Source organism: Notolabrus celidotus, chromosome 19 (genome assembly GCF_009762535.1).
Source record: "Notolabrus celidotus isolate fNotCel1 chromosome 19, fNotCel1.pri, whole genome shotgun sequence".
Lineage (NCBI taxonomy): Eukaryota > Metazoa > Chordata > Actinopteri > Labriformes > Labridae > Notolabrus > Notolabrus celidotus.
The window spans coordinates 7926803-7937463 of record NC_048290.1 but is presented as its reverse complement, the minus strand read 5'-3'; the positions used below and the strand labels follow the sequence as shown (position 1 = coordinate 7937463).

At 41.1% G+C, this 10661-nt stretch overlaps 2 protein-coding genes across 2 annotated transcripts; one reads left to right on the top strand and one right to left on the bottom strand.

The window, feature by feature from the left end:
• The first annotated feature begins 264 nt into the window (after positions 1-264).
• phyhd1 (phytanoyl-CoA dioxygenase domain containing 1) lies at positions 265-5618 on the top strand. The gene is made up of 11 exons (XM_034709263.1): positions 265-456; positions 1915-2073; positions 2379-2454; positions 2686-2733; positions 2823-2878; positions 2962-3024; positions 3113-3134; positions 3236-3364; positions 4063-4179; positions 4556-4682; positions 5469-5618. Exons 1-11 carry the CDS (start codon positions 424-426, stop codon positions 5515-5517), a joined length of 879 nt encoding a protein of 292 aa, XP_034565154.1. The 5' UTR covers positions 265-423; the 3' UTR covers positions 5518-5618.
• A 278-nt stretch (positions 5619-5896) lies between these two features.
• dolk (dolichol kinase) lies at positions 5897-9989 on the bottom strand. The gene is made up of 2 exons (XM_034709261.1): positions 9828-9989; positions 5897-9241 (listed from the first exon to the last, which is right to left on the bottom strand). Exon 2 carries the CDS (start codon positions 9118-9120, stop codon positions 7522-7524), a length of 1599 nt encoding a protein of 532 aa, XP_034565152.1. The 5' UTR covers positions 9121-9241; positions 9828-9989; the 3' UTR covers positions 5897-7521.
• Positions 9990-10661: the final 672 nt, after the last annotated feature.

Sequence of the window (10661 nt, the reverse complement as noted above, 5' to 3'; positions counted from 1 at the left end):
AATCAGGGTGCATGATTCCCCTTCGATATATTCAGGTGGAAGTATAAAGTAATGACAAATGGATGTTCAAATTAAGTTTTAATATGTTAAAATGTTATTAAAATTCAGCCTCCTTCATTCAAGCCCTGTCGAGTCACCACAGTGGCCGCTAGATGGCGCCAAATCATGGTTGTTTATCTTTGTTTACTGCTTGGGCGACCTCTAGCGGCCATGCTGTGTTACTACAACACCTCCATTGAGCAGTGGCAACGAAAGAGTTAAAGTCCAAAATCCTCTTACAACCTCAGTTTGGTTCAGTTACACTTAAACTGATTTAAACGCGTCACATGGTCGGAAATCAGTGCCTTCAGGCTGTGAAGTACCCGGATGATACACATCGTACCTGACCCACGAGCTGGACTGAGCTGAGCAGAGCTGACCACTATGGATTTCATGACGGACCGAGATGCGCAGAAAGTGAGTATTAACCATTAACCCCCTGCATGAGCCTATTTTGATTAAACGCAAGGTTAAGTGCTTCTTTTAGAGAGACCTTTCCTTGGACCTGTTCTTGCAGTGCATCATGTAATGTGTAAGATGGTGTTTGTGCGCACATCAGACTCATTACGTAACAGGCTGCAGCAGCCACAAGTGGGACATAAAGGGCAGTCAGCTCACACCAGCTCCTCTCTTCCTTGGAGTAAATCTGTAATTTATTGATACATAAAAAGAGATCTATTGTTTCAGCCTTACACCTTCTATCTGTAGAGTTTAAGGACATAAATACTGAGGTCAGATTCATATGAATTGCATCCTTCGGGGTGATATGGAGATTAAGTGCAACCTATTTTTTCAAGAAATAAGATATGTCATCAATCATGCACATGTCAGCTATCCAATTTTCCTGCTTCTAGTTTCAAATAATTTATGGCATTTTTTTTCTGAAAGGCAAATGAGAATTAAAGCTGCTGTTGGTTGGTAGGAATGGTGTAAAAAATGTTATTTTTTCTGCTGGGCTTGGAGAAAAGGTCATAATGCCCATCGGTACTCATCGGTAAGTGGAGTAATTTGAGACTATTGCGAAATCTCTGCGTTTTCCAATGCCTTTGTATCAAGCAATGTTATTATTCCCCTCGTTCCCGTTATGACGGACCAATCATAGCTAATCTCCAATCCTCTGTTCTGATTGGTTAAGGGGCGGCCCCTACTACGTCCTCCGAGTGGTTATGAGTTCAGTAATATGACTGCACACACCAATCTGTGTTGGGGGGCGAAGAGGAAATCTGGTTGGGAGGGATAGTGTTGACATTCAAAGTCCCTCTCTCTGAACAGATGTTTACTCTGTGACTACCAACAGCAGCTTTAAGTGCAACCTATTTTTCCAGAAATAAGACGTATCTGTCATCAATCGTGCATGTCAGATATCCAATTTTCTGCTTCTAGTTTCAAAGAATTTATGGCATTTTTTTAATGTGAATGAGAATTAAGCATCCCTGTTATTTGATAGTTATGGGAGGTGATTCATCTTTGGGTTTTCTGACAGTTTACAGACCTCAAACTATAAAAACAGATGTTAATTGGCAGGTAATCATGTTATCAAAGTAAGATGAATCCCTATTCTAGAGGCAAAGCAGTACACAAAGAGTGAGGTAGTTTTCTTTGCTTTTACCCCTTTAATTATGGACTTCAGTTGATGATACTTGTAATGCACTTCACACTTTACCTTACCTTAGATTACTTGACAAAACAAAGAGCCCTCAATTCTATTACTTGCATCTTAATTCCACTTTCAGTCCTCTGATGGAACTGTTTAAATTGGACAGAGTGTACATTTCAAATCCAGCCTTTATCCCACGATTTGACTCGTATTTGAGAAGACAAAGCCTTGCATGTTTGTTCAAACTGACCCTGCAGCCCTCTCCTCCCTCCCCACAGTACCTGGAGGATGGTTATGTGGTGCTGGACGGGCTGCTGACCCCACAGGAGTGTGACGAGCTGAGGCAGAGGATGACGGAGATAGTGGACAGGATGGATGTCCCTGAGCACTGCCGCACCACCTTCTCCACCTATCACCATGAGCAGCTCAAAACACAGGTGACATAATAAACAGTGCACTCTGATACAAGTCTCAAATGTTGTGTTTGACTGATCTGAAGTCTCATCCTAATATATATTCCATCCACATGCTTCCCTTCATTTTGTGTTTAAAGATGCAGGTAAGGTTCCTGTTTGTGTTGCAGAGAGTCAGTGTGTGTTTTTCTTGTAGCAGTCTGCCTCGACCCTAACTGTCCTGCTCTCAGGCTAATGTAAAATCCTAAAGTCAACAGTCTGCTCAGTGTCAGTGGCTTGTGTCTGTCTCTGCTGGATCATGTGACTGATTTTAACTCTTTGACCTGCAGGGAAATGCCGACTATTTCATCACCAGCGGAGATAAGATCCGCTTTTTCTTTGAGAAAGGAGTTTTTGATGACAAAGGTGAGGGAGCGTTTCTTCATTGTCCTTTTTTTAAATGTCAAATCAATCTTTTTGACCTTTTTATTCTTTGATTTTTACGTAGGTTTTTTATAAAAAGTTTTTTTCTTTTTTCATCGATAATCTTGCCTCTATCCCACTTTTTCTTGCTTCGTGAAAACACGTTATAAACTCTGTTTTAAATAAAGCTTTCATTGTATTCATTCAAACATATTTAGACTTGCTGTCTTTCAGGGGAATTCCTCGTATCAAAACAGCGCTCACTAAATAAAGTCGGACATGGTAAGACATTTGATTAATTCCTCCTGACGTAATAGAAGGTTTTTCCCTAAAGGCCTTAGCTAACATCCCAGTGTTTTATTTTCTTCTAGCGCTGCATGCGTATGAGCCATTGTACAAAAAGGTTACACATTCACCCAAAGTTCAGGTGAGTGAGCTGTTAAACAATATAAAAGAAATATATAGTGAGTCAAAGAATAACCAGCCTTACTTTGATTGTGATTCTCTCAGGGTATAGCAAAGAAGCTGGGTCTCGTGAGTCCTCTGATACTGCAAAGCATGTTTATTTTCAAGGTAAAGCATTAACATATTATCTATGAGTCCTGTTGGATGATATTATGTGGGGAGTTCAGGACACTATTTTTCTCTCTCTTGCCTCCAGCAACCAGGGATCGGAGGGGAAGGTAAGACAATTGATTTAAAAAGATACATATCCAATCATAGACTCATATGATAATTATGCTGTCTGTGAAATATCCTCATATCAAATTTTTCTGTTTCTTAGTGACGTCACATCAGGACGCCACATTTCTGTACACAGAGCCCCTGGGGAGAGTGATGGGTCTGTGGATCGCCCTGGAGGATGCCACTGTCAACAACGGCTGTCTGTGGTTCATCCCAGGATCACACAACAGTAAGAAAACAACACACACTCTCAACTCTTTGCATGACTACAGACTGTATAAAACCATGGACAGCATAGAAGGTACCCGAGTGAGGCCAAAATGTATGGAGCACCCCTGACTGCAGTATATGTCATAAACCCCGCCTTCTCCATTATAAGAGATGGAACATAAGTCAAACTAGAAAATTGAAATACATGCTAAATACATGTCTCAAACATGCTGATTTATGTCCAAGAGTTCAATTTTCTGAGAGGTTTAGTATTGATTTGATGTTAAAAAGAGGGGGATGTGACGTTGTGATGGACAGCTCTGTTGATCAATATAGCTCCAGTGTTCTTAACCAGATTAGCAGAGTGGAGGATGAACTGTGAGAGAAAACGTTGCAAAAATCAATACAAGACTAGAGTAATTGAACTTTCCATAGCCGTCGGTTCCTGCTTCAAATCATCACCAGAATCTGTTACACTGTAGACTGTACCCACATGTGGGATCTTTGCTGTTGTATCTGTAAGTTAAATGCTTGTACTTGTTAGCAGAACGGGTGTAACTATCCACATTGGCTTCACCAATGCAATATGTCAGCGCTCATCGCTGTGGTATTTGGCTTCACTTTTTTACAATGGAAGGAGATGGAGGCACGCCGTCCATATTAATATTCAGTCAATGCATCATTCACATTATGTTCTATTCCACTTCTTTTCCCCAGGTGGTATTTCCAGACGTATGGTGCGCACTCCAAAAGGCACCTATCCCTTGACAGATTTTGTCGGTCTCGAGCAGGAGTACGATGCGGGAAAGTTTGTCAGCGCTCCTGTTAAAAAAGGTATTTCAACATGGAGGATGGTTTTGACAACAAGTCTTTTCAAGAGCTTCATGACCGAGGTGGTATCAGGGGAAAAGAGGTGCCATATACTGTTTAAAGATCATTTGTGCCATTTGTAGGTTTTGTATACTGCTATTCATTTTCTCATCAAGAGGGAGGGTCAACATACATTAAAAATAAATGTAAAACTCTATTGTAATTTCTACACCTCAGATGTATTTATAAGTATGAACTAAGCAAACAAGATTAAATGTGTCAATTTTCCAGATTTAGAGGGTGGCTTTTCTTATAAAGTCATTAGTATGACTCAACAAATTACATGAGTGGGACAAGTGTTGCATATTTCAGTCTAATCCATCTTTTGCTCTTTGATCAGGTAGTGTAGTCCTGATTCACGGGCAAGTGGTGCATCGCAGTGCTGAAAACACCTCTGAAGACTCCCGTCATGTCTACACCTTCCACCTCATGGAGTCCCAGGACACACGCTGGAGCACGGACAACTGGTGAGAGTTTGTGTGTTTGGTGTGGTACATGGTACACGTCCACTCACTAATGGTGGCTAACATAAGAAAACTGTATTTATAACTCTTCCAGTGGTTATTTATTTAAACACTGCTCTACTTGTACTACTTTAAACTGTTTTAAATGGTAGATTAACAATTAGATATTTTTTTAGCACAGATACTGATCCATAATCAAACATAACGCAGCATTTTTTGTTGATTCAACTTATGGTCACATTTAATTTGCTTTCAAGCTCGATAACATCAGTATCAAATGAATTGACTCAAGTGGATTTAAAGAAATTAGAAAACATTTGATGTGATAATCTCCTGTATGTGTCATGTCAACTCACAATAGCTGTTTTCAGCTAAACTAAGACAAAACAGAAGGACTTTAACAACCACAGCAAGCTAGCTTAGTTAATGTTTAGCAAATAGCATATGCTGTCGTTATCAGTGACAATTATATTGTGGTGGTAAACATAACAGTAACAATGGTAGAAGTAAGGTAGATAAATCTAATTGTTTAACAATGTCTGTATTAGAGGAATTCATGCCAATAGAGTAAGCTAATTCCAGCTAACATTTGTTGATAATGTATACTATCATTAGCTAGCATTGTCAAACCAGTCGAAGTACAGCAACAGCAGTCTGTTGAAATGATGAGGTCTGTGCATTATAGCTTTGGGCTTCTCTGTTAAATGTTTTTTTAAGTTACATAACCTCACAACACTAAGGTTTTAATAATTCAGCTGTCCATTTTATTTCTTTTTTTGGTCTTAACAGGTTGCAACCCACAGAAGAGCTCCCCTTCCCTCCTCTCTACACTAAATGAAGAATGTTTTTAGCATCTGGTGCTGCAGCTCACGGGGAGACACAAAGTACTTTCTTTCCTGTGGAGGGACCAACATGAGTTTACTGTTTGAAGAAAAAGAATTATGCTGCCATTAATCATGGCTTGTCTTGCAAAACATGCCATCATCTTTTCTAAGCTACATGTAGAAAAGGTATAATGTTAATACTAGAAGTGTCAGTATTTTTAATTAAGAATTTAACAGACTGGACTTTTTTCAATAATAAAAAGTGATTTTTGATAAAAACTTCTCATTGATAGTTCACTCTAAAGCTGACATTTAGACACTTTTAAACAGCAACAACCATTAACATTAAGTTTAAAGTAATTTGCTAAATTTAAATCAAGAGACAGCAGCAGATTCAGATTTTACAGACAACAGTGAGTATTTTATTTTCAAGTATGTTCATTTTTAAGACGCATTTTCAATACAAAATAACATGTGCATGAATCAGGAACCATGTCATAGCCTATAAATAAAAAAGGAAATCAAAGGTAAATGTTAATGAAGGCAAATTGAGATCACTCAGTAGCAAAGAATCTGCTTCATAACTCATTTATAAACATAAGAAGAGAACTCTTAATAACGTAACCTTTCATCTCTGATGCACTCAACATGCAATATTATTTTCAAAAATGCAATGATGATGGCAAAAACAACATACGAGGAAGATCATGCTCATTAATCGTTAAAACATCAAAAACACGAAGGCTGGAAATTCATGCTGAAAACAAGTTTTGATTGAGAACTTTACCATCCTCATCAAAGAATGATGAAATGAAACCTGACTTCATTTGTGAATAGTTTTAAAGCTAAAATAAAACAACATGGAAAAGTTGCAGCAAAGAAATAAAGGGCTCTTATGAACTATTGACGCCCAAAGCTTGTCGACAGACTCCAGAACTCTGCAGGGTTTGAAGGCTCAGTAGAACAGGGAAATGTACACATTACTCTAAACTTAAGGGGTCCCAGAAAACCAGAGATACAGAAAACAAATTCAGTTTACCAAACAAAAAGATGTACTGTAGGATACCTGTGTACATGTTACAGTACTGTATTTCACATCAGTGTCATGCATGAGCATAATGACTTCTGCCATAGTGCAGTATAAATCAGCCCTTATTAAGAAGAGTTGAGAGGGCCGCCATGCTTTCATCTACATCATTTACAACAGTAGTTATAATGAGTGAAATGTGTGTAGAAAAGATACATCTTAAGGCAAATATTTTCAGCAGTTAAGTCTTTTCATATTGCCATTGGGGAGGCAAAATAATGTCATAACAAAAATGTTGACTAAGAAAAGTCGTATCAACAAGCAAACTTGAAATAATGTTCTTCAAAGGCAATACAAAGGCATGAATCCGTCAAGGACAGGAGAGGGGAACGTTCTCACTGATGATCAAGATATGTTAGCAGCGTCTGTTCTATCCAGGGATCTGTGGGGGTGTTTAAAGGATGTTTTTCCACTTGGTTAAACTATCTCCTGTTGCATAATTCAGGTGGACTTTGTGTCAGCAGTCAAATACCTTGCAGTCAGGACAGTGACATGCAGAAGAAACCGTATACTACTACAGTTAATAATACAGACTCATTTTAGCAACTTTTCCCCGCATGTCTTTGTAACTTATTCTGAATGATTGTTTCATTCCTCAAGCAGCCGAGATTATTTGTGATCTACAGGTAACAGGCACTAACGTCATGCTAATGTCATGTCTGTTGCCTCTTAAAGCAGAATTTTTAGTGCCATATTGATTTGACATAAAAAATTACCCAGCTGGACTAAGCTGTTAGATTCTCAATTGTTTAATGTGCTAGAAAGAAAAAGATTACACTGTTTCCTAAAGATATTTCTATTACATCAACTATCATATTTGTTCTCATATCTTGCACTTTTTTTCACCACCAAATTCTTCATTCTTATTGCCCCACTAAAGACAGCTGAGGACAGTGGGAGGGATTTGTTTTTGTTTGTGCCATCTGTCTGCTCAGAGCAGCAGCAGGATGAAGAGGTAGAGTGGGAGTAGAAGGTTGTCTATTTGGGAGGTGTAGGCCTCCAGCATGGCCACCAGAGTGACGGAGCCAACAATCCACGAGTAGGTGGAGTTCAGATTGATGCTCCCATCAAAGATGAGGAACATAGCTACTGCTATGATCTGGGCGAACACAGATGTTGCAGTCCCCTCCATTGTTTTCTTTGTGCCAGGCCAGCGGATCTCCCCCATGGTGCTGCCGAACACGGACGCCACGGTGTCTCCGACCCCCACAGCAAGCACACCTGCATAGGGCACCAGCCCACCTGCACCTGGAAGAGTCCCCTTTGGAACGCAGGGTCCTGGGTACAACCATATAGGTAGAGACATGCCCAGCAGCAGGTAGACGTGGGTCAGGATGAGAGGCCCAGAGTCCCGCTCATCCAGGAACAAAGTCAGCACCTGCCTGAGGAGCTGACCGAGCGGCCTGATCCGAAAGTAACGCACATACTCCAGAAACAAGAAGACCGCCAAGCAGCCCACAGACGCCACGTGGAGAAGCTGCCGGTCATATATCAGTCCTGGAACAAATGTGGCAACTACAATCAGGTGAAAGTACTTTCTGACAACCGTGGAGGCCTGGTGCTTCTTGGATCCTGATTGCCGCTGGTGGTTCTGGTGTAAGACAACACAAGTCGCCACAACGGCCAGAAACACCCAGTAACCCAGCAGACAGAGTCTTCTGTCATTTAACGTGACAAAGTCCAGCAGCCACATGATGGGGTGCCGCCCGATGAACAGGGAGAGCCACGGCATGAGGATCCCTAGAACCAGAACGGCTGTCATCATGTGGAAAAAAAGAGACGACACCCAGGTCTCCGACTCCATGAAGCAGAAGAGGAGGGCGAAGAAAACTCCTAGCAGCAGTGAGCCCACCACCACGACGGGCAGGAAATAGTTCACTGGATCCCCCTTGACCTCTGCCAGGTTCAGGGAGCGTTTGATGAGCTGGTTCACGATGAAACTGATTCCCCCAACCACCAGGAGTGCCTCTCCAGGTGTGAAGCAGCGCGGCAGCAGGTAGAGAACAATCAGGCTGAGATAAACAAAGATCAGAAGGACCTCCAGGACCTCGATGACCTCCGACACAGTCAGCGTTTGTTTTGTAGTGTAGAGAATCGCGCTGCCTGCCAGGCCTGCAATTACACAAGTGTTTGTGGGTACCGGTCTTGTGATTCCCAACGCGATCAGGGAGAGAAAAAGAGCCAGCATCATGCCTGTGATGGTAACCACCATGGAGAAGCGCTCAAAGAAGACATTCCCTGAGGCAGAGCACTTTTCTTTCAGTACCAGGCCCAGCAAAGGCATCACCATGGAGGCAGGGACGATGCCGCTGCTGGCCGAAGGGCGGAACTGGAAAACTGCCGCACCCGACCTGAGCAGACGGTCCCATTTGTGCTGGACGTAGAAAGCCTGGATGAAGAGGGCTATGATGCACCAGGAGTGCTGGTTCCAGACTGCCATGTGGACACACAGCACCACAGCCAGAACTACAGAGGACTCCACGTAGACTGGATTGATCTGCATGGCTGCAGGTTGGATGGAGGCAGGCATTTAAAGGAGGGAGGAGGGTTGATCTGAACAGATGGTCTGCAACAATGAAGGCCTTCTTCTGTCAGTTCCTCTCTCTGGCACACTTCATCATTTGGCAGGCATGTTTGCTTTCTTAGGATATCTGGAATTACAAGGGGAAAGTTAATAAGGGTTTCATTCAAGAGTTATTATTTAAGAACAAACACAAAACAGATATATCTTACCACAGTTAGAGGCATTAATGGCTGCAGTATTGTAAGTCCATTACTCATCTAATCATCCAAACTGTGAACCTTGGCCACACTTTATCTGCCTTTCATGAACTATGACTGCTCTGAACACTCACCCACTCAGTGTGAAAAACAACCAAGCTGTCTACGCACATGACTGAGACCACAGGAGTAATGCAAGCTCTGTCTACATCAGCTGAAACCTTTTGTGCAGGAAGGATAGGAAGCTGAAGAAAATATAAGCTTTTACACTTCACCACAACATCTGATGACAAAATCCTCCAGTCATTTGTTACAGCGATGCTAAACGACCTCGGAGGGGCCAGCTAACCCTCTCACTGAAGTGATATGTGCGTCCATGTACGAGCCAAGGATGCTGCAACCTCGGCTAACAGCGAAATACAGCTGACTCCACCGAGTTAGCACAATGACACACAGCACAGATTCTGGCGATGCAGTGAGAATAAAACATATCTTTACAAAGGGAAGGGAACTCACCACATCAGGGCAGTCTTATCCGGCTGACGGTGTGTTATCATGTGAAGCTGTGCCGTCCTTAAAGACAGATTTCTTTCCTTTGTCAGCTGTCTCTTCCTTCACACCCAGTAGGAGGGGGCCATGTTTGACAGCCGGGTCACGTGGTACAGACGCAAAAATATCACTTTAAAGGCGTGGTTTTCAAGGGTATTTATATACATGTGTATATTTTTTTAAATAATTGTGAGGCTGCTGTGTTGTTATAATGGTGTATTTAGAGTCATTTTGATTTTGCGACAACCGTGTTTGTTTAAAGTCTGATTTTCCAACAGTGTAAATCGTGCAGCACACATCTGATTTCTCTCTCTGAGCAACACAGAGAGACTATACAAAATGCAGTTAATACAAAATGCAGCAGCTAGAGTTTTAACGAAGACCAGAAGGAGAGCACACATTAAGAGCACTATTTTAAAATCTTTACATTGGCTGCCTGTTCCTTTTCGTATTGATTTTAAAATTATTTTACTAGTTTTTAAGACACTGCATGGTACGGAAGAGGATTAGGGCCACTGAAAAAAAAAAAAAAAAGGTCAACATTTTTTTTTTATTATTATTATGAGAAAAAAGTCATAATTCTGAGATTAAAATGAGATAGGATAAGATATTACTTTATTGATATTCAGTTGTTACAGCAACCCAGACATAAGTACAAACTATTAAAGTCAGAATTCTGAGATTAAAGTCAGAATTATGACTTTCACAGGTACATTTATTGTATTATAAGCGAAGAGCCATGTGTTGAGTGTAATGCTTATAATTTGGACCTTGGAAGAACATTATAATACGGTAATTTAA

What these genes read in the sequence shown, in the direction of transcription:
- dolk (XM_034709261.1), bottom strand. Translation starts at nt 9,120, where the DNA reads ATGCCTGCCTCCATCCAACCTGCAGCCATGCAGATCAATCCAGTCTAC.
- phyhd1 (XM_034709263.1), top strand. Translation starts at nt 424, where the DNA reads ATGGATTTCATGACGGACCGAGATGCGCAGAAA. An exon ending in ATGAGCAGCTCAAAACACAG is followed by an intron (nt 2,074 to 2,378) that starts GTGACATAATAA and finishes TTTGACCTGCAG; the next exon opens with GGAAATGCCGACTATTTCAT. An exon ending in AAAGCATGTTTATTTTCAAG is followed by an intron (nt 3,025 to 3,112) that starts GTAAAGCATTAA and finishes TCTTGCCTCCAG; the next exon opens with CAACCAGGGATCGGAGGGGA.